The sequence below is a fragment of the Gadus chalcogrammus genome, chromosome 22 (assembly GCF_026213295.1).
Source record: "Gadus chalcogrammus isolate NIFS_2021 chromosome 22, NIFS_Gcha_1.0, whole genome shotgun sequence".
In the NCBI taxonomy this organism is placed as follows: Eukaryota; Metazoa; Chordata; class Actinopteri; order Gadiformes; family Gadidae; genus Gadus; species Gadus chalcogrammus.
The window spans coordinates 14,022,318-14,045,150 of NC_079433.1; the positions used below are offsets into that span (position 1 = coordinate 14,022,318).

The 22,833-nt window shown below is 45.3% G+C and overlaps 1 protein-coding gene across 2 annotated transcripts in view; it reads right to left on the reverse strand.

Moving 5' to 3' along the window:
- Window positions 1–22,833, reverse strand: part of vps50 (VPS50 EARP/GARPII complex subunit) — a 103,535-nt gene that overhangs the window by 37,485 nt on the left and 43,217 nt on the right. For both annotated transcript variants that reach the window (XM_056582124.1, XM_056582123.1), the window contains exons 14-20: window positions 11,062–11,153; window positions 10,234–10,328; window positions 9,644–9,742; window positions 7,838–7,928; window positions 5,835–6,014; window positions 3,970–4,088; window positions 1,992–2,098 (exon numbers count right to left, since the gene is read on the reverse strand). In XM_056582124.1, coding sequence (XP_056438099.1) covers window positions 1,992–2,098; window positions 3,970–4,088; window positions 5,835–6,014; window positions 7,838–7,928; window positions 9,644–9,742; window positions 10,234–10,328; window positions 11,062–11,153 — 783 coding nt within the window. The remainder of the gene's footprint in view (window positions 1–1,991; window positions 2,099–3,969; window positions 4,089–5,834; window positions 6,015–7,837; window positions 7,929–9,643; window positions 9,743–10,233; window positions 10,329–11,061; window positions 11,154–22,833) is intronic.

Here is a 22,833-nt window from a genome sequence, read left to right on the forward strand (position 1 = left end):
GAACAAGACTGGTGGAGGTACTAGCACGCAAATATTTCATGCAGTAAAATAGGCATAGGTTAGATGATTCACAATGTATATTGTTCATCCACACAGTATTCCCCTGTTCAATCTTACAAATATAAATATACTGATGATTAGATAAAAAATTGACAATGCATATGGGCATATGAATATGTCTAGGGCCAACGCACAACTTCAAATCAACTTGTCTACTCATGGGTCACAACCCGCAGTTGGAAAACCACTGCTACAAGCCAAACCGTTTCAACACTGCATCTGATTAAAGGACAAGGTTCCAACCAACCATAAACCATTGTGTGTTGGGTGTAGCGCGGCTGCAACCAAGAGCTATTCTTCATGTGTGTTGGCCTTCTCGGGGTCAAGCCCAAGCCAGTGGAACGATTGAGTGGCCAGGATATGCATCATTCTGTCGGCGGTCCACCCCGCACTATGACCCTGCCACTGACAAGCGGCACATAGTGGCTTGATCAAAAAGGGCCAGGGCCTAGTGCCACTCCCCACACTGACTCCTGCGTGTGCGTGTGTGTGTGTGATACAAAGGGACATTTGCCAGAAGTAGTTGGTTTGATCCAGTCCAGTAGTAGATGTTTTCTGGGTTCTCTTTTGTTGCTGGTTACTTGTGTGTATCGGGGTCTTGCGTGGCTGTGCTGATTACATGTCAAAATCACCAGTGTCAAACAAGGACTTAGTGGGGGGGTGGCTGAGCAACTTTCTATTGACTGGGGCTTGGCAGGCTTAATGCATTCTATGTGACGCTCCCCTGTGATTGGACGATCATTACTTTCAAGTTGTCTGTGCTGCCACTCAAGCCAGAGCAGGGAAGGCAATTAAGCCTCAACGGGCCTAGGTGTGTGAACCGACCGTCCATCTTCTCTCTTCAATCTGGTTTTTGTTTTGATTCCATGTCGTCAATCTTTCACAGGAATAAGCTAAGCAAGGGGGTTACCCACGAAGGAGTGGGCGAGAGCTTTCCCCCAGGAGAGAGGGGAGGAGGAGAGCCTTTGTGCTTGTGGCACCCACTCCATCTGCATAGGCTCCCGGTGACAGATGTAATTCAGCAGTACAGTAATAAAGGCAGCGAGAGGAGGAGGGGGAGGCCTGAGACGAGAACGCAGGCAAGTCAGAACGGAGGAGCGCACGGGAAAAAAAGGAAGGCGACAAAAGAAAGAAAGAAAAGCAATAAACCCAATCTGCACGGCTCCATAAGCGACCCAATCCAGTTTGTCTACGCATTCCCATTTTTCATGTGCCACTTTCTTCATTTTTGAGCCTCGCGCTAGAGTTTTAGTCTGTCCAGGGCGAGGGTCCAACTCCATCAAATAACTTGCGGACAGGCAAAACAAGTCAACTTTTTGACTTGGTTTGCCTGACTTCTTCAGATTGCCCTCGATCGATACTGCATCATACCGGTTATGAATACTATATATATAGTATTTGATTTTTGATTTATCTTTTCTGGAGAGTCACACACTCGATTATTCCACGATAAAAAACCGAAAGTGTTCAAAAACACATTCTGAACGCGCGTGGGGCAGTTTTGGGTGTTGGCCTGGGTTAGAAACGCAATTAATTATCATGAAAGTCCAACCGGCCCGTTCATAAATTGCTGCAAAAGTGTTGTTTGTGTTGTCTTGTTGAGACTGCTCATTCTCAGCACCGGACGAATTGGGGTTACGGCGCCAAAGAGGGCCATCGGCCAGGCAGAGGTCCCTGTGCTCCGGGCTCTTGCGTCAGGCCTTCGTCACTGAAGACACTCGTACCAAATGAGCAGGTCGCCGGGTCAGAGCAACGCTAAGGACGATGAACTGAAGCCAGTCACACAGAGGCAGCGGCCGCAAAACAGCCTTTAATTAGTGCTTAAGGAAAAGTCTCAGGCCGACGCTGGGCATGAGCGAGCATGTGAGTGGGTGTGTTCGGGTGTGCGAGTGCACGTGCTTGTGAGTGTGCGTGTGCGTGTGTGTACTTACCAAGCAGCCGGATGACGTTTAGAGTGGTGTTGGTGAGGATTGGCGCGGTACCCTTGTTGAGGCTGTAGTCTGACTTCTTGTGGCTTCTCATGGTCTCCCGGGACACACTGTTGAGCGATCAGGGACACAAAAGAGGACCTACATAAGAAACTACACTGACTCAATGAATATTCACGTCTTAGCGGTGACCGCATCACTTCCTGTACGTGTGAAACCTGGGCTGGGTTCACAATGTCTCTGACCCCGCCCCCCCCCCCCCGAGTCGTGGCGATCAAGAATACGAATGGCCACTCACAGGTGACGATTAACACAGATAATTGGTCAATCAGAAGCCCTTACACACACAGCCTCCGACACCTGTTAAGACCAGGGGTCAGGGTATGAACCTGGTGGTCTTCCCGGGGCCCGACCTTTAACACTTGCCTTTGGACCCCATTATCACCTTGGGGGATCATAACATGGGGCTTACTAATAGCACCAGTGGGAACTCGGGACCCGCCTGCTAATGAGGGATTAGCAATTCCTGCCGGGGATGCGGGAGACTTCAAGGCTTAACGCCTGAAGGAAAAAATAGAACGTCAAATTTAACGTGGTGTAAAGCGCATGCATATCATCAGTAGCGGTGGTGGCATCAACCTCGATGAGACCGCGCTCCTAGCACAAGGCCACGAAACAGGTTGTCATCCATAGCATTAAGAACATTAAATGATCATCATAACAGGGCCAAGAGCGAGGTAGCTAATGAATAAATGACATTCTTATGTCTCACTCCGTTGCATACGTGATCAAACTGCAGATTTTGACACGTGCGCATAAAGAGGGGTATAATATTTCAAAACCATGCACCACGCCAGCCACGCTTTTTGGATTCAGCGATCGTTACCCTACAGGAAACTCATCTGTTCAGACTGCATCTCGCCTCTGAACAAAATGTATTAAAAACATTTCTTTACCTCTTGTTTCTAAAAATGTAGCAATTGAGGCAGTTTACTTATTGGATGAATTGCATGCACTTAAATGATTCACGCAATTGCTTTGGTAACATTTTCATGTTTGTGTACACGGATTGTAAGTCACTTTGTAAAAAAGCGTCAGCTAAACATCGCAATGTAATGTAATGTACTCTTGCAGGGATTTCAAATGAAAAAGGCACGAGCACAGAGGGAACATCGGTGGATGAGGCGATGTACATTACCAATCAAAGCCGTTTTAAAGATAAGCTGCGTTAAGGGCATGGATACGATTTCCTCACGGACAATACATTTTGTTAAGTATTTGCCAGTGCCTAGTACTGACGGAAAGAAGGGCTTATTCATTTAGGATATATGTTGTTTCTCCGGGCATATGTACACATAATGCCTGTTATGTGGTTTAATAATGCAGGTCCTAATCAAGACTAGACATGGCAGATTTTATTTTCAGGACATAAATATGAAATATGACTAAACATGAAAAGAAAAAACTGGAGGCATTTCCGCCTACTCCCTGAGGTTAGCCAGAGTTGAAGAATATTTAATGCTAAATGCAGGGAAACTCTATTTCCCCTTGATTCCTCCAGATTTAGCATGGATTAAAGCCTCATGGAGCTAAATAAAGATCAATCAATTTGTGCGGGTATGTTTTCTGTTACTGTCTCCCATGCCAGCATGGTTAGCACTGCAGGTTTTTTCTATCCTTTATATTGTTAGTAAACGCATTAATGTCCATGGCGGCAGGATAAGTCTAGTGGCTAGGGTGTTTGACCTCCAGCTAAGAGGTCAAGGGTTCATGCCCTCATTGAGCAAGAAGCCTGACTGTTTATTAAGGACGTGTTACGGACCAAAGCATCTGCTAAACGACAAAGGAACAAAAAAAAACATCCACGATTTCGATCCCTCAGCCAAGGGGAACATTTTCTTCAAAATCTTGCTGCTCTTTTTTGTCCAGTTTCAACAGCTCCAGTTCAACAAGCGAGTTGCCCTTTGACCCAGAGACAAACCTCTTGAGAGGGGCGTCGCCCGTCTGCTCGTCCACGTAGTCCTGCTTGAGTTCCTCCGGGACGTCGCTGTCGCTGTCATAGTCCTGGAACACATTCTTCTCCAGCTCGTCCGACTCATACTGAGAGAGAGAGAGAGAGAGAGAGAGAGAGAGAGAGAGAGAGAGAGAGAGAGAGAGAGAGAGGAGAGAGAGAGAGAGAGAGAGAGAGGAGAGAGAGAGAGAGAGAGAGAAAGAGAGAGAGAGAGAGAGAGAGAGAGAGGAGAGAGAGACAGAGACAGAGACAGAGACAGACAGACAGACAGACAGACAGACAGACAGACAGACAGACAGACAGACAGACAGAAGGAGAGAGAGAGACATCAATTGATTGGACTACACCACTGATTAACACATTGATGTTCATCAATGTTGATTGTTGATGGATTGAAAATTAAATAAGACAAAAACACAACCAATGTGTCTCAATATGTGCTATATGGAGTCCTCTGATGAGAAATCCAAGAAAGCTCTATCCTGTATATGAGGCCTATTGGATTAATTCTGTCTCTCCCCCGGATATAGCCTTTATCTAACGGGAAAACATGGTTTTCCCAACGCTGCTTTCATTGAAAGGGTAATACCTCAGAGGCTCTGTCACAAAGGCAAACACCAAGGCATAAGTACTCATAGAGATCCATAAGGAAGCTGAGATGTAGGGATTGTGGGTTAGGTCCTGATACATTGTTTTCTGACGTGGAGGTAAAAAAAATAACAAGACTTGGCGTGGAATTCATAGTCATCCTGTCAATCCACTTTTTTAAACATTAACAGGGAAGCACAGCCTCACTCCCATGAAAGAATCCTGAGGCGGAGAGCTGCCTCTTTGCATCGAGCAAACACCACAGCACAGGGAATGGCCTCATGGAAATGAGTGGAGGCATCATTTTATTTTTCGATTTCAAAGTAATGCCTTAAGACATAACAGGTTCATGTTGAATCTCCAGATATCAAAAACACTCTGTTTGCTCGAATGATGCAAGGGGCTGCTGAATTGAGATAAACTCTGAACCCAGGCCCCCCAAAATCCAGCTCTCCACATTCAAACCACGCCAGCAGCTGGGCAATCACGCTCCAACTTTACCTCTCAACTCGAATATCGTTTACATCTCCATTACCTTTTTTCCCAGCTTAATCCCTCTCAGGCCGAGGCCACCTCCCCATGAGCTCTCCGTTTATCTGGGCTTTTAGGTTCCATTTCGCCTAATAGTTAAAATCGAATCACAGCAGACGAGTTGGAGATGTCCGGGATTATGCGCCGGGGGTCTCTCTCTCGATTTGGATCTGGTACGACTGGCTTGGCGTCAAGGACGGAGAGAGGGGCTGCGGTGGTGAAGGACCTGGCAGTCGCAGTGTGGGATTGCTTTCATTCACAGCCAGCCACATCCCATTTATCGACCACATTATACAGAAGGACCTCAGGGCTAGATTTCGACGGTCCAAACCCCCCCCCCCCCTCTCCGAAGGACCCGCCGCACTCAGAGAGGGTGCCGGTCCAAATGAGGAAGGGGGGAAATAATCGATTTTCGTGGTGGATGAACACATTGTAGAAGTCTGATCTCGAGGAGATTCAAATAAAAGGCATAATTATAATTGTAAATGTATGCAAAATGATGACATACATAAACGTACCATGATCTTTTCGGCTGATAGAATTGCAGTGTCGCCTTAGGGGGCTATCCAATCAGAGTCCTCTTCTCAGGATTCTAACCCAACAACAATTATAACAATAAAGTACAGTACAGAAGGACTGCACTAATCTCCCATGAATGAAAATTCGAACAATTAACTAATCCTCTCCCCAGGGCCCAGAAAACCCATAATCCCTACCCCATTCGATGCCAGCACGTCCTCCGTTTCCTCCTCTTTGTTTTCGATGTGCATCTCAAAAGGATTCCCCTCCAGGAGGAACTGCTGGAAGAGGGAGAGATCCCCCCCCGCGGCCCCAGTGCCAGCCTGTCGGCTGGGGGAGAGCGATGGCGAGCGGCACTGGCCCATGAACTTGAACTCCTGCAGGTGTAGGGAGAGGACACAATGACCAGTGGAATGAGGCGGAGGGGCGCTCCCTTGTGTTGTCTGCTGAGAGCCGGCCAAGACAGTCAGGGTTTGTGCAACAACTTAATGATCTTTTGTTGGTGTTGGTGTAGCATTATTTACATCCTATAGGAGAATTTACAATTAAACGTCAATAAGATAAGATAAGATAAGATAAGATAAGATAAGATAAGATAAGATATAACTTTATTAATCCCCCGTAGGACAATTTTTTTTTTGTTGCAGCAGCAGTGGAAGGACACAGGACAAAATAACAATGTAATAAATACAATAAATAAATACAAAGTGCTAATGCATAAGTAGACGCTTATAGTTAATAGGGACAAAAACAAGACAAACAGAACCAACATCAAGATGGGTGATGCATATACACATATATACGCATACCTAAACACACACACATGCATATGCAAACACATAGACATACACAAACACAATCATCATCAGGCACTGTTGAACAGCCTAATGGCTGCCGGCACAAAGGAGCACCTGAAGCGCTCCGTCAATAAGGCAGGGAGTGGAAATTGTTGTGAATTCCAAACGGTTCAGCTGAGGTCAGTGGACATGTGAAATGCCAGTCACACTTTGAGGTTCTGCAGGACTGCATAGCTCAATTAGTAAACCCCCTGGAGATGTCTAAAGTTCAAACAGTCAAAAAAAGGGCCAAAATGTACCAAACACACGCAGATTGCGTGTGTACCCGCAAATGTGTTGTCAATTTTGCATGAATCCTTGCTCAAAAGCCTGATGAGCTGCTGGTTTGCCTCTTCACTGGCTCTATCTATTGTAGTGGCAGTAACAGCACTATCCTTAGGCTGTCATGCAAGAGGTGGTTTAAAGTGACTGTAGCTGCAGGCGGATTCATGAGGAAATATTCAATGGTTTAGCTTTGTACGTGACGCATTCAAATAGTAGAACTATGTGACACGCTCGAAAAAGAGGACACTGATCTTCTGTTTGTTGTGGCTAACTTAACTGTGTTCATTGTTGACGCACAAACTTGACTTAAACGCAAAATGGAGGGTTGCCCTGTTCGAGGCGTTCCCAAACAGAATCAAAGAGAGCAGAAAGAGCGGAACGGAGTAAGGCTACTTTGTATAATCCGCGTAGGAGGATCGCAACTGCACCATCCAGCAATCTCCGAGATGGGTGTAACAAATTGCTTGAGCATCCTTTTTTGCATCCCGAACAAAGCAAAAACCCTTCATCATATTCTAATGACTGCCATGGCAGGGAGGGGAGACCATTAATGCTGCCTGTTTAGCATAAGTGAATACTGTATAGGGAAATATACTCAATGCTAATGAGGGCTAGTTTACTGGGAAAGTTTATTTTCCCTCTGTGCTTTAGGGGGAGGGGTGTCAAAGTGTGACGATCGTCCTCCGGAGGAGAGCGGGGGAATACTGGAGATGTGTCTGCTCGCGAACAATAGAGTTGCTGAGCTGGAGCTACATTTATCTTTCTTGACACTTCTGTCTCTTCGATAATTACTTTTTGGTGCTTTTTTGAGAGGGAAAAAAAAACACCTGGAGAGGTGTCTGCACCTCTCCAGGTGCAGACACCTGGAGAGGGGGGGCTCGACCTACAAAGGGTCTCCAGTGCTGAAGGTGTTTCATTTTTCACAGGGCGAAGGAACTATGAATACTAGGCTTCTGATCAACAACTAAAGCCAAAAACCAAACTAAAAGTAATAGCATGAAGCAAAGGGATTAATGGATGACAGAGAGCTTCACTTTGACACGTGAGCTAGAAAGAGAAAGAGAGAGTGGCTCACTTACGTGGAGCTGGGCGATGCTGAAGTTAGACTTGACCGGACAGAGCTCCCATGTCTCGTTCTCCAAAAACATCCTCAGCTCCTCCAGTCGTGCCCTGGGGGGGTGAACAGGGGGAGGGGGGGGGGGGATAGTGTGAAAACAGGGAGTGGGTAGAGGAGTAAAGAAGATGAAGAGAGGAGGGATGTACCAGGAGAAGAACCGAGCAAGGGAGTTAAGTTAAACACGGCATAAGGCTCCTGCCTTTTACCTAGCGGTGACCCCCCCCCCCCCCCCCCGTGTCAGGGGTTGGAAATAACAGTAACAGCCAATCTTCAAAGGTCACCTGACAGCTGTGAAAAGGGGAGTTCATGTGTGTTCGTGTGTGTGTGTGTGTGTGTGTGTGTGTGTGTGTGTGTGTGTGTGTGTGTGTGTGTGTGTGCGGTGTGTGTGTGTGTGTGTGTGTGTGTGGGATATAAGCATGCACAGTGCCTGTTTGTCTAAGTCCTGGTGATGTGCAATGGGTTTGATCGTGAGCTTAACAAGATCACTCCCACTCATTTCTGGGTCACCGTCGGCAATGCTTCAGCACGAAATGTCATGAATCGGTAAGAATGTTAATTTCAAAGAGTCCAGTCCCCCCCCCCCACCCCCCTGTGGCTGCCTGTCTTTAAATGTGTTTGAAGTCAGCACTCAAACAGGAGAGAATATATATATATATCCACTCAGGCAGGTCATCACTGCGTTTTCATTTAAGGGTTACTTGAACTGCATTTTCCATTGCATTTGTTCAATTGGTCTCACTGGTCATTGCTAATATATTTCAACACGGCTGCTTTGCAAAATAACTAAACTGATTCAGCATTCTCTTTTGTAAAGTGAAATTTTTCCACATTTAAGGTTCCCAATTTAATGTGTGCGTTTATATGCTCTCAATATCTTTCTAATAGCCAAGGTTCTCCCAAGTTCTCCAACTCTCTCTCTGGTTGGCAGTAGTAAGCGGTGTATCGGTGGTGATGACACACGTAGACGTGCCCGGGATCGATACCAAATCCTCTCCGCTGACGCATCCGTGCTGGTGTGGAAGACTGCTTATTGAGAGAGGCGGTGGGGAGTTGTGCAATCAGGAATTAACCGTGGTTGAATCCCCATGAAGTGTTAACTTATAATTAGACAATTTCTCAGCGAGGGCTGAGTCGTGAGTCTCTAAGCTGTTGAATCAGTGTGTGTGCAAAAAAAAGAAAAGTGAAATCAACATCTCTGCAAGGAGCCTGTAGTCAACAGTCCCAGTCCCAAACAAAACCCCCACGTCTGTTGCTACTACCCGGTCTTCATAACACACAGTTCTTCTGCTCACCATCGACTCAATCCTAGAGAATCACTAGGGGTAAAGTTTGTTTCATTACGGTTTGAACTTTTGAACGTTGATTGTTTTATTAAAACCTTACTGCCTACACGGTCAAACAAAGTTATCCAACAATAGATTTCATCACGGCCAATGTTGTGCCAAATGGTCCAATCCAAAAAGTTTGTTACGTCCACTTGCTGGTTTACTTATTAAAAGAACATAACCTCGAGTCCCACCCGACTTCTGCCACGGACAAATAGTGTGTGTTCACTGTTTGACCCATAGTCAGCCTCCCCATGTATGATGATGCAACCCAGCTGAAAGACTGCCTTGTGTCTGTGTATTCATGATCATATGAGCCGATGACCACGCGTCGTAATGACCACAGGTCATAGTTCTGGTAGTAGCAGGGCACGCGGGGGAGCGGTACAGGAATGGTATTCCCCTGAAAGACATTGCCAAGACGTTGCCAGTGGCCATCTCACCTGTGGTAGTTCCTGAAGTAGTTAACGCTCTGTCGTTTGATGGACTCCTGCAGCACCTCCGACCTGCTGCCACAGAACTCCTCCCCCACCTGCATCAACCTGGCCAAAGAAGAACCCAGACATGAACCATAAAGTGCATCACATGCGAATACTGTCGCCAACGAGTCTTCTCCCCTCCCCCAACTGGCTCCAGAGGTACCAGGTTGTTTTAACGACACGGTTAAAGACGCGGTTAAAGAGCTTATAACCCTTAATGGACCCCCATTTTGTGTTGAGCCGCTGACCTGTGAGGAGTCAGCTGTACTTGGTGCCTTTTCTGTCAATGAAGGAGATCACTCATAGGAGGTTCCACTTGACAGGTCAAGTGGAACATACTCCCTTATCGACGCTTGGCTGCTATTGATAATTGCCAATCTTCTCCATTAGCACCATGATCGATGTAGTGTGCTCACGGTAGGTTTGGCTGGATGGATGTGTGTGTTTATGTGCGTGCGTTGTTGATCTACGCACTACAGGGAGCGACCATAAAGGATGATGAAGACCAATAAGGGCCTAACAAAAGGTTGAGTGGTAAGGAGTGCCTTTCTTACCTGCTGATGACATCCAGCACCACGATGAAGTCGTCATACTTAAAGTTGGACATGTCGGTTCCCAGGATGTAGGCCTTCACCTTCAACTGGACATCCTGTGTCAAAACGGGACGCATACAGTGCAGCTGGCATCAATATAACACAGACAACAACAGCTTGAGAAGTACAAAGCACATAGAGCAAGGATGGTTCATTTGAAAATGTCAGAAAATTCTTCAAGACTACGGCGGGATGAGAGAATTTTTGTGTGAGGGAGTGAGACAGTGCCGTGAATTCATTTGACCCACATGTCAAAAAAGCTAGCGTGAGGTTTAGCAGCAAACCGTGATTAGTCTAAAGGGGCGTGAGCACTTAACTTTGAATACAGAATAAACGTGAGAAACAAGCCAAGGTAATTAACTTGGGGAGCAAGGTAATTTCACCTCTCTGGCAGTGCAACGGTTAATCAGCATAATCATTGGGCCCATCATTGGGCCAATCATGGCCGCCTACCATCTGCCACAAGCGGCTGGGGTCTCGATCATATTTTACAAACCAAATTAAGCTCAGGCTAGAATGCATTTATTTCCTCAGTTCACTCCCCGCAGGGTAGGAAAGTGGCGCACTAAAATCACAGCCAATCATCTAGCTGGGGGAGACCGAGCCCAGCGGCGGAGTTAGTCCCTGAAATCCACCCTGAAATCCCACACCTCTGCGCTAGGCCAGACGGAGAAGAAAGAAAACAAGTGAAGGGGGGTGACCAACGGGGTTAGAGGAGGGGAGGCGGGAAACCTGACACTGTGCGGACGGCTCGTACCAAACTGGTACCGGGCCCCCCTCTACTCCTACCTGCCAGATGCGTGTGAGGCCGTGCTCCAGCTTCTTCTTCACGTAGCTGCGGTCCACCACCGACTCGTCCGCGCTGGCCGACGCCCCCCCGTCTGGGGAGGTAAACAAAGCGCACCCGAACAGATTAACACAACGAAGAGCCAATGAGAAGAGCCAATGAGAAGAGCCAGCGGTGACCTCATCCCCGTCGCGTGGGTCCGTCGCAGGAGGCCCCCCCGTCACTCATGAACGACTTCGTGGATTGTTTTTGTTGTTTTTCCTATTTTTATTTTTATTTATTTTGGCTGGATGTGGAATAAGTGCAGCAGAAGATGATTGAATACCCTAACGATGTTGAATAAATAATTAATCAATTTCAGTTATAATTAAATGTGACCGATGAAACCCTGACGGATTCCTTCATGTTCCTTCATCGAGTAAACATGATCTAATTCAAATCGTATTCTAGGGAGGAGGGAGGGAGAGAGGGATGGAGGGAGGGAGTGAGGGAGGGAGGGAGGGAGTGAGGGAGGGAGGGTCGTGTTATCCCAATTGTGAAGACCCATTTGAACCATGATGACCCACCCTTTTTTAGTACCTTTGTTGTATACGAGCGTTATATTGAGTGATTTTCTACTTGAAATGCGCCACACACTGTGGCGACACCTTAAGTGTCCGAAAAGGTTAACCCCAAGCATGGGCAAGATCCATTTTTGCTGACGTAATTTCTCGCTGCCATATCTAAAAAGAAAATATTTACTATAAATTTACTAAAAAGCTGAGCTGATGATGATGAAATCATTGCAGCATGACGGACATTTTCTACCAAACAATTGCTATTCAGAGCATTCATATCTTTTCAACATCAATATCTTTCTAAATAAATTAAGGAATGACTATAAGAGATGAAGTGTTATTAGATTAGATGCTATTGAGATGTGTGCAATGCTGCTACAAATGTCCCTGTCAGTTCTGATGCCAGTATGTTCTGGTTGGGCGGTTGTTACTGTAAAATGTGTCAGACGCGGGGGAGCTCCACCTCCCCGGGCCAGCCACTGAAACGTTGGCCGACAAACCTACTTCAGTCTCAACAACAAGGCAACGGGGAAAGCTTTACAAAAACTACTAAATAATTATAGGCTTATCCCACTCCAAAAAATTATTAATTAGATGTCTGAAAAAAGTTTTATAGAAGGAGCTCTTCAGTATTTTGGCAGTATTAAATCATACCTTTTATGAATCCCCTGGAATACCATAATACTGTGATACCACCCAAGCATACTAAACCCTCTCTCAGACATCAGATCAACCACTGCCCAGAGGGAGCTCCACAAACAAACATCGTGGAATTACAATATGTGTCCAAGAAGCATAACCCTCTTTCGGATGTGGCCATCAAAATTTACATTTACATTTAGGGCATTTAGCAGACGCTTTTATCCAAAGTGACTTACAATAAGTACATTTGTCAGAAGAAGTGCATCAATATATCGCTGTCGGTACAGAAAGGATGTTCATAGAACCAAGTGCAAGTACAACAATCGCTAGGCTAACCAATTCCCTGTGTTACAGCAATGATAGCAGCTACTGCAGTTGCTACACAGTTAAGTACTATAATACAATACAATACAATACAATACAATACAACACAATACAATACAGTCTACAATGGTGGCCAGAAGGGGAAGGGTGGCTATGCAGTGTCGAGGTGGACTCTGAACAAGTGAGTCTTGAGTCTTTTACGGAAGATAGTGAGCGACTCTGCGGTCCTGAGAGCGGCAGGGAGCTCGTTCCAGCACTGAGGTCCCAAAACCGAGAAAAGTTGTGACTTTGCTGAACGGCCTTTGCTAGCTCTTAGCGATGGCGGTACCAGACGTCCAGCTGAGGTAGTTGAGCGAAGGGATCGAGCTGGGGTGTGTGGCTTTAGCAATGCTTGGAGTTAGGCAGGGGCAGTTCCATCGACTGCCTTGTATGCCTGCATTTACAGCTTCCCATACACAGCTCTACACATCCATTCACCCCTTGCCGTAGGTGTCCTTTCCTCGCCTTGTCAATGAGTATACACAAATGCACTTTCATTTCACCAAAAGAAACATACCTGCGTTCGGGGCAAAGTTGAACATTCTCAAACTGGTTGGCAGAGACCGAGAACGAGATAGATGTTTATTCCAGTGTTCACTAAATGACGCCTATTTTAGTAACAATGACAAAATGGCATGGATAACTATGTTGACGATCATCAAGACATTACCAAGTTCATAACAACAAGCCCCTTTAATTGTTAAGCTACAGTACCCATCAGACAAAGAGTGTAATTTAACAAACTGACCTTAAGACAGAGTGAATGGCGTTTCATACGTTTACTCTTGAGATACTCTTGATACTATTTCTCAGGTAACTTATTGTGCATTAGAGCAGGAGAGCAGAGCAATAATAAAAAAGTTTCTGAAAAACGATCGATAACACTGACGTCGGGTGAGAATGTGAGCCTTCGTCGCCAGTCGTTTTCGGCTTTGGTCGCCAACCTGCCCTTCCCCGTGTCAGCCCAATTGCCGGAGTGTCATCCCGCCAACCTGCCGTCCTCTCCCATCACAGAACCGAGCGCCTGTGATAAGGCCACATGCTGTCGGCCGTCCGGTCAGTCGTCATTAGATCCAGCGTGTTCCATCCGGATGCCTCCTCTCTCCCCCCCACTTTCCCTCTAGCAGTAGCTTAACGCCTCTGTCAGCCGGAATCAAGAGCGGCTGACAGAGGCCGAAGACAGGCGGGCCCCACGGACTGTCAGTGAGCAGAGGGGAAGGGAGCGGGAAGGCGTGCAGGGAGCCAGGCGTCGGTCTTAAGGTCGAGGCACTTCGGAAAACACAGAATGACGGGTCAATAATGCCCTTGACTTTGCTGCAGATAAGAAAGATATATATCACACGGGTAGTCTCAGAGAGAGAGAGAGAGAGAGAGAGAGAGAGAGAGAGAGAGAGAGAGAGAGAGAGAGAGAGAGAATGAGAGAGAGAGAATGAGAATGAGAGAGAGAGAGAGAGAATGAGAGAGAGAGAGAGAGAGAGAGCGAGAGAGCGAGAGAGCGAGAGAGAGCGAGAGAGCGAGAGAGAGAGAGAGAGAGAGAGAGAGAGGAGAGAGAGAGAGAGCAGCACCCTCACACTGTTATTTCATTTTCAAGGACAATTTTCTCACAAATATATAATTGTGAGAAATCACTTTTGCCAGCCCTTTGCAGCAGGTAAGTGACGCCAAGCATGTCGTTATCGGAGCAGAGACTGGTGGTCAATACGTCAGATTGCTGCTACGCTTGCACTCATCCACCGTGTTCATGCTCATCTGACTCCAAAGCCCCCGTCTCACGTCAGACTGCTATTGATTTCTCCATTGCATGTATGGATAACGTTTTCTCTTACCTAAAGACCACCAAGCCTCAATACAGCGTCCATTGAGCAGCACACGGACTCTTTATACCTTCTGATAGCTGACTTCATCGCTCTTCTGCAACCAACCGTTGAGGAAATGAGGATTCCTTCTCCACGGTTTCTCAAGGTTAAACAAAGGTCGTACATTGACAGCTCGACTGAAGACTCATTTCAACAGAGTTGAGACATGCTTCACGTCCAGCCATTAATAATTTCCGAACGCAGGTGCCAGAAATGTCCAAATACTTCAGACAAGTACAATTGTCAATGTGTCAGTGAGCCATCACAACAGAGTGCAGCAGTCATACAATTGACAACAATGTGACCTTCAGGCCGGCTTTTATTGGGCACATGGTTAATGCCAATCAAGCTGTGAACCGACTGAAGGCATTTACATTTTACATTTCATTTACAAAGGCTTCCTTGACTAAGTATTGACCTTCAGTCTAAGTGCTTGGCACAGAGCTCTACACCATTTCTGGGCAGCCCAAACATGGGCTGACAATCATTGAAGAGACAGCGACGATCCATCAAGGAGCATTTGTGATGCGCTTGAAATGAATAAAAAGAATAAATACGAATATAATATATATACGAATACATAGATGGACCAAAATAGTCAATTGTCTGCCGACCCACAAAAACAACACAGACATACCGTCCTGTTAACCGCACCGCAATGAAATGCACATCAAGCAGGGCTTTTTAGATGGAGGTTGGCTGTGGTTGAGCATATGCTCCCCTTTAACCTCTATGCCTCTATTACTGAATGGAGGGAACGAAACCTTCTCTTTACTGTGCAATAATAACCAGCAAACAACCGCAAGCTGGCAGCTTAGCAAGTACACATAGAATGAGACTTTAGGGTGAACATTAAATTGAATAAACAAAGGGCCCTCAATGACCATGAAGGGGCGGCATTGAGACCAGTATTAACTAGGAATGTGAATAACTCAAAATTTTCATGGTCGAATAATCGGTGGGTGGTATGAACGAATAATCGATTATTCGAATTGCGCCGACATTCACAAAGGCAGCCATGGATCATCGGCAAGAAATCACTTAATATCTTAAACGCAAAACAACAACTACCTGCTCAGTAGTTCCAGTCAAATTGTCTGTTCAGCCCTCAAAACGAGAGCTGGTAAATTGTGAAAAATGCATTAAACTGTAATCCGAAAACGCGGCTATATGCTATAGTCCCTACAGTATCTGTGGTATAAAGGCTGAATCGCGACGGTCTATACTATCAACATAAAGAGTACGTATTTATCATTTGAAATTCGTCCCAGCCTTTATACCACAGATACTATAGGGTCAGACTCTATAGCATATAACCGCATTTTCTGATTACAGTTTAATGTAAGCTGACAACATCGCTAATTAACACCGCAACTGCAAATTAACCGCACGGAGATAACCATGGCAACCGGTCAAACACTTTTTCTTATGGCGATCATTCTGCGCGCACATCCGCCGTGTTGATAAACAAATAATCCCCCTATAAATGAATGGTCTTCATTTATTTTCTATGGCAAGTGACCATCGTATAAGTGGGACAATGCCCTTCGAAACCTGTCCAAAATTAGTTCCGTCCGTTAATTCTTGTTTATTTGAATGGGGAAAAATGTTAACGGTCCAAATGTTAAAAATCGACTTTGACCCTCGTGAATGAATAATCGAATAATCGAATACTCTGACCCATCCCTAGTATTAACAGAGCAAATTTCCCATAAAATACAAGGTGAATCTACCTAGCCTTGAATGCTGCAAGAAAAATAGACCTCTATTTCTCTGTTGAAAATGGGGCTCGTAACAATTTTTTTTCCATTTCTACGATTGAAAGTTCACAAATGTTGCATAAAAAATGTAAGTGAATCTTCCAAGATTACACAAGTGCTATTGTCTTCTTCCATTTAAAATCAATTGATAGAGACTTTTATTGTGTATCTTATGTATCGTCCGAAAAGTATCAACAAATTGTAATGTTGTTTTGCTAATGTTGAACAATAGTGCCTGTTTGCTTAATTGGAAAGGCCTCAAATAAAACAGAACCACCGCATAATACACCCTAATCCTGGTGCAACGGATAGTTCTACAAACAGGATTAACCTTAAATCATCTCCTCTATTCATTGCCTGCAGACTGATACGACCTTCAAAACACGCGCACACAGCATTTACAGTAGGGCGACAGGAATGGATGGGAAACACTTCGACGGCGAGAGCTTACGACGGCGTACGAGAAGAGCCGGGTGAATTAAAACCACCGTGAGATTTCTCCTTCAACCCTTTGACGTCAAATGTCAATGGGAGGTCGTTTCATCCCGTCTGTGTACAGCACACCCCCAGGATGAGAGCTAATCTCTCTCCCAGGGATGGGTCTGGATTGCCCTACATTGTGCATCCAGCAGAGAGGGTTCACTACAGTCCAGGGAATGGAGGCAAGGGCAGGAAGGAATTTGAAGTAATGCCATTTTTTCATTGTGTAATCATTATCCATGGCAACACTGTTACCATTCATAATGACTCACCTCCGGTAGCAGGCTCTGTGATTCTCCTTCTGTAAAATTGTGTTAACTTTACAGCTATACAAACGATTTCAATTTGGTACCTCTTTAAAAAAAAAGGACGCCTTTGTGAATATATATGCTTCCATCCTCCGCAATGGAGCCACCTCAGGGACAAAACGTCAGCCTTTTATATTCCTTCTCTTTGAGTTGGAGTGAATCTGCGGCACTCGTGGCAGGCGGAGGGGGCACTGACGGAGAGAGAATGCACACAGAGAGGGCAGGTAATCATTGGGCTTGAGAATAGATGTGTCCAGTATATTCGGAGAGTTTAAGGAGCACGCTGACTGAGACTCTCTCCCACACACACAAACACACACTTTCCGTTGGACTGATTAGAAGAATAGTTACAAGCCCATTATCACCTTAACCGCCATGATTTCTAATCCCGGGTCGAAGGGTAACATTACCGGTTGTCAGGGATGGATCTGTGTGTGCGTTTGATCGCTAAGCCCCAGGTATTATGGGACAGCTAATGAGATGCCATTTCCATTACATCACATATCAGGTTCCAGCAGCCAAGGTTAACTTCTGGCATTTTCTGCTAATTTCATGACCTGTATGTATTAGTGTGTGCATGTATTAGTGTGTGCATGTATTAGTATGTGTGTGTATTAGTGTGTGCCTGTATAAGTGTGTGCTTACAAAACACCACCTTAAGGTGATGTTTGACTAGAACAAGCATGCCTCACAAGTCCCCATTTGTCTCGGTGGGTACCTTACCCACCGAGCGCCCTTCCTCTGAATTCTCCTTGATAAACCCCTTTTCTCAGAGCAGAAACTACCTCTACCTCCACTAACTCGGTTTTTCCAGCTGTGTGAAAGTTGCACTCATTATTTCCAATACACTTTTTCGGTTTTAGGAGTCGCTCGAGGAACAAAACTCTGGGGAAATATTTGAAAACGTGTCGCGGCAGAATGCAAATGCTGACCCATCGCGGGGGGAAAAACCATTAAAGCCAGCGCTGGCGTGCGTTTCCCTGCAGCTCCATGCAGGTCTTAACTGTATCACTGCATGTGACGGCTAAACTTTGATTTGACCGGGTGACAGCACCTCACATTACCACATCCATCAGGGCTTTAACCATATGGAAACCGTGGCTCTCAGTGCGCTCAGCTGGGGGGGAAGGGAGAGAGAGGGGGGGAAGGTAATAAATGTCAGTTGCAACCGACAAGTCAGCGGCGCCCAAGGTGTGGCGGATGTGACACGGCAACGTGGCGGAGGGACGGCTGGGGAACGGAGGGCGGGGGGGGCGAGGAGGGGGAATATACATGAGGCATGACACACACTCTGGGGAAGATTGAGGTCGGGACCCCTGAGGAAGCAGTGGAGTGAAAGAGCAGGAGAGAGAGAGAACGAGAGCTAGAGAGAACTAAGAGAGACCGCTTGAACGAGAGAGAGATTGAGAGCGAGCGAGAGAGAGACGTAACTATACAGGGAGGGAGACGGAAAGAAACAACGAACGAGAGACCAAAGGAGAACAAGATTGACAGACAATATAGCAAAGGGCAGAGTAAGTTTAGCCATTTGGATGTAGCAAGTTTGCTTTCGAATGGAGAAAATAAAAAGGAGAAACGACTCCATCTCCTGGGACTGGCAGGTGCGAGAACAGGGAAGAGTAGAATGGTAATCGAGTTCATCTGGGTAAAACTATGAAAAAAGGGGAGGTAGCAGGAAGTGCATGACCAAAAAAGGAGAGAGGAAGTAATGACAATACTGTGACGCAGCAGGACACAGGGAAAGCGTCACTGCAGTATCGAGGACAGTTTAGGCTTGTTCCCTTTGCAGAGAAGGCGAGAGACAGAAATGATAGGTATGAATACAATAGTAGGTGAGAGAAGAATGAGAGTTGCAAGCTACCGTGGAGACACTATGCCCTGAGACCAATGTCACTTTATTTATATATTTATAATTATTTTTACCCAATTTTCCATTAATCACTTTAGTTAATTTATGCTGCCAACAATTGCTGCTATAATATTTATCACTTTACCACTTTTACCACTAATACCACTTTTATCCAATCGCTCCTTTACACTTATTTAGTTTGTACTTATTTTATTTCAATCTATTTTATCTATTTTGAATCTAACCCTGTATTACTTTCCCACCTTTGTATTGTAACTGTTGCACAGTAATTTCCCTCGGGATAAATAAAGCATCTTGAATCTTGAATCTTGAATCTAGAATTAAGCGAGACAAAAGACACCATGAAATTACATTTACTTTCGCACCCGTCATTTCCACACCAGCCATTTCCACATCAATTGGATACATAGATTCAAGGCAGCGTGCCAAAAGTTGAAAACGACATAAAGTTAATTCCGGAAGTCAAAATCCATTTCTAATCAATGTCACAAATCTAATCCGAGAAAAAGATAGCATGCTGTTGCTTTGTCCATGATGCAACGCTTAACATTTTAACCAATTTGGGCATTAATGTTTCTGCTATCTAAAGCATGCCAAGAGCTTAAGCACAACATAATCCATTGAAACCATGACAAATCAATTACATTTCCCCTCTGTTTTGCCTTGTGATAAAACCCTGTTTTAATTCATACATAACTGTAAGGAAATTCGATTTAACTTATTTGTGACTTTGAAAGTAAATTCCTTTGTCAGAAAGAAAGTAGGAGCCAGTTGTATTGCTTATTTCTGGCAGAAAAACTACTATAAACAGGAATATGAGATGTGTTATCTGGGAGTGTAACCATGAACTTTTAAAATATCGATTAAAACATGGAATTTGTTTGCCTGAACCATGAGCTTGAGGGCCCTCCAGCAGTGGCCCTCCAGCCACCCTCGGGGCCCTCCGCCAGCCAACACTGACATGCAGTGGGGCCCAACAACATGACACTGACCCCAGTGTGTTAAGGGGGGGGGGGGGGGACATTCTGCTGACCACATGAAGCTGCAGAGGGTTAGATAGAAGCAGTAGAGTTCAGCTTCAAGAACAAATATCGTATATCGTGTTGGGAAATTGTTTGGGAAAGCAAAACATTTGACACTCTGCACTTTTATCAACACTGCATACGCACGCAATGTGAATGGTTGAAACTTTGCACATCTCTTGGAGAGGAAGAGAGTGGTTTCATAACGCCAAATCAAATTATACTATTAGGAAATGTTAACCGATAGCCTGCTCAGAGAATAGCGAAAGAACATTCTCAAACCACATACGTGGTTCTTAATAGAAAAAAGCCCCTTGACATTGCAAGATGTATATTTACGTGCCACCAATTTACATTGGTTATACAAAAATACAAGTTTCATTCAATATCTAGGGTGTCAAGTAAGCCATTACAATGAACATTGGGAAAGGCTAAAAAGACATATGCTGTTGAAAACATCTATGTTCACAGTGACCTGGTCATCACAGCCTTGTGAAGCAAACGTGTGAGTGGGGGGGGGGGTGAACAAGACAATCGCATTGATTTCACCAAAACCCCAGCGTGAGCCAGGATGCGAGGGCCAGACGCGCTGAGGAAAAGATGAAAAATCAAAAAATGAGAAAAAAAAAAAATGATCATGGACCATTCAGAAAAGCAATTTACCTGCTGATAGCCCAGGCAAATGAAGATGCCGAGAGGGGTTGGGCGTCTCAGTGAGGACCCCTGCCACGAGTAGCGAGGTGCAATAGCAGGCAACGAGAAGTGTAATTGTCAATTTTCCATCCAGGTTGGTGTAGGCCTTCCCATCAGCCGGTGGTCCGGAGCCAGTTGATTAGCTGGGGTTTATATCCTCTAGATCCTGATGTGGCCGTGCAATCTCAATACTGTTGCTAAATATGATAACCTCGCCAGTCTTCCTCTTCCGCCTACTTCCTACACATAAGAAAAAATAAATGAAATAAAATAAACTAATCTCGACTGAACTATTATTTGCCTTTTTAGCCATCTGTTGTTTGAGGAGCTGTAATTGAAAAGCTGAAACGCACCCCATTCATTTGGACAGTTTGATCTTTTCCAAAAACTGAACGGTTAAAATGGGACAAATTCACGGCTTATGTCACCTCTGTAAGCGCTTCGACATAATATGCGCTGTAACCTGTGTCATAGAATGTTCCAGTGCGGTGCGTCCCCTAACAAGTGTGTACCGCGCTCGCTAATCCCGGGGTTATTTCACGCTGCTCGCCTCCACTTTTTAGTTGCCAACAGAATGGTTAGAAACCGAGCTCAGATGACATGGCGTGAAAACCAATTCAGCGGCGGGCGCGCTCCTAATAGATGGTTTTGTTTGTAGCAGGGGGGAGGGCTGTAGTCTCAGTGTGTGTCAATACCACCCCCCAGAGTTGACCTCCGCAGGTCCAACAGAGAGCGCTGGCCATGGACTTTCCTACGCTCAGGTGCACCTCCGCACGGGGAGCTGAAATCTGCATTAATCAAAGGAGACCCGGCGCACGATGCCATGGCAAATCTACTGTGGCAGGTAGGGCGGACACCCTGGTCAATATTAGCTTCCTGAAACAACCACTTCATTAGGCTGGTGCGGGTGACATTGATTACTGTTACCCTTTACTGCCTGGTTGAGAGCGCTCTGCAGGCAGTGTGTGTGTGTACGTGTGTGTACGTTTGTGTGTGTGTGTGTACGCGTGTGTGTGTGTGTGTGTATGTACGCATGTGCGCACGCGTTTGCGTACGTGCCCATGTGTGTGGGTGGGTTTTTTGCGTGTGACCTGTGCATATGTCCTTGTGTGTGTATGATTTCAGTGGCCAGGTCGTTAAGCAGGTTGATGGGTACCGGTTTTAGACCAAGGTCAGTATCATCGCGAGTGTGTTGGACAAACTAACCAACATAAGTGAATCACCATTAGGGCCGAGGGTCACCTTCAGCTGAAGGACGGAGGTGACAGCCAGATCGCAATGACAAAGGGCCCTGCATCCCTCCTCAGTGGAAACCAGTGGAAACTTAAGGGTGTATATATAAATGTCATTGATGTGAGCATGTCGATCTCCAGTGAAGGATCCTGAGGTCTTTCACTGAGAGCTTTCCGTTGGCCTTTACAAGCCTTACTTCCCACCCCACCACCAACATCTCTATAAATTGCCAACAATCAACAGTACTTTATGTCTCCTCACGGAATCACACGCCTACACAGAAATAGGTCAATATGTTAGGCAACAGACAAACACCTTTGAAAATCAATACTTAAATGATGACATAAAAACAAACCACAGGTTCCTTGATTCAATGGACCGATATTGTTTTCCGTTTAGTTTTATGGAGTGACACGTTTTCAAAGAGTAACATATTCATGTGTGTGGTATTTAAAGCAATAATTTGGACAACATGATAGCGAAATTATGAATTGTGACTTAATAACTGTCCATTCTGAGAGAATTCTGTTTGTGAGTGAAGATTGTTGCTGAGACATTTAAACAGTGTAGGCAATAGGGAGCCAACCGAATGTATACAATTTAGGTATTTCGGGGCATGCATCATTCATGTCTCTCAGCTAGCTTTCGTTTATCCTTGAAAGCAAATGAATAGGTCAAATTTGGTATCAAACTACATTTATTGACAAACATAGTCGACGAAAGGGCAATGTACTCATATTAATGGGATGAGGTTGCACCAGGAGAAATTAGGCATGATAATTGTATGGTAATTACTTTTGTAGTTTTACATATTAATGTTTGCAGAAGCTTAAAGGATTTATAATAGGGTGGATGACAAGCGGGATAAGTAAGGTCACCAAATGTCAACGTAAAGGAGTATGTAGCCAATGTTTTCAAACTCTCCGGTACGTCTGGGGTAACCAATAACAGCAAATCTAATTTCTCGGACAGCACGCCACACACTTTCTA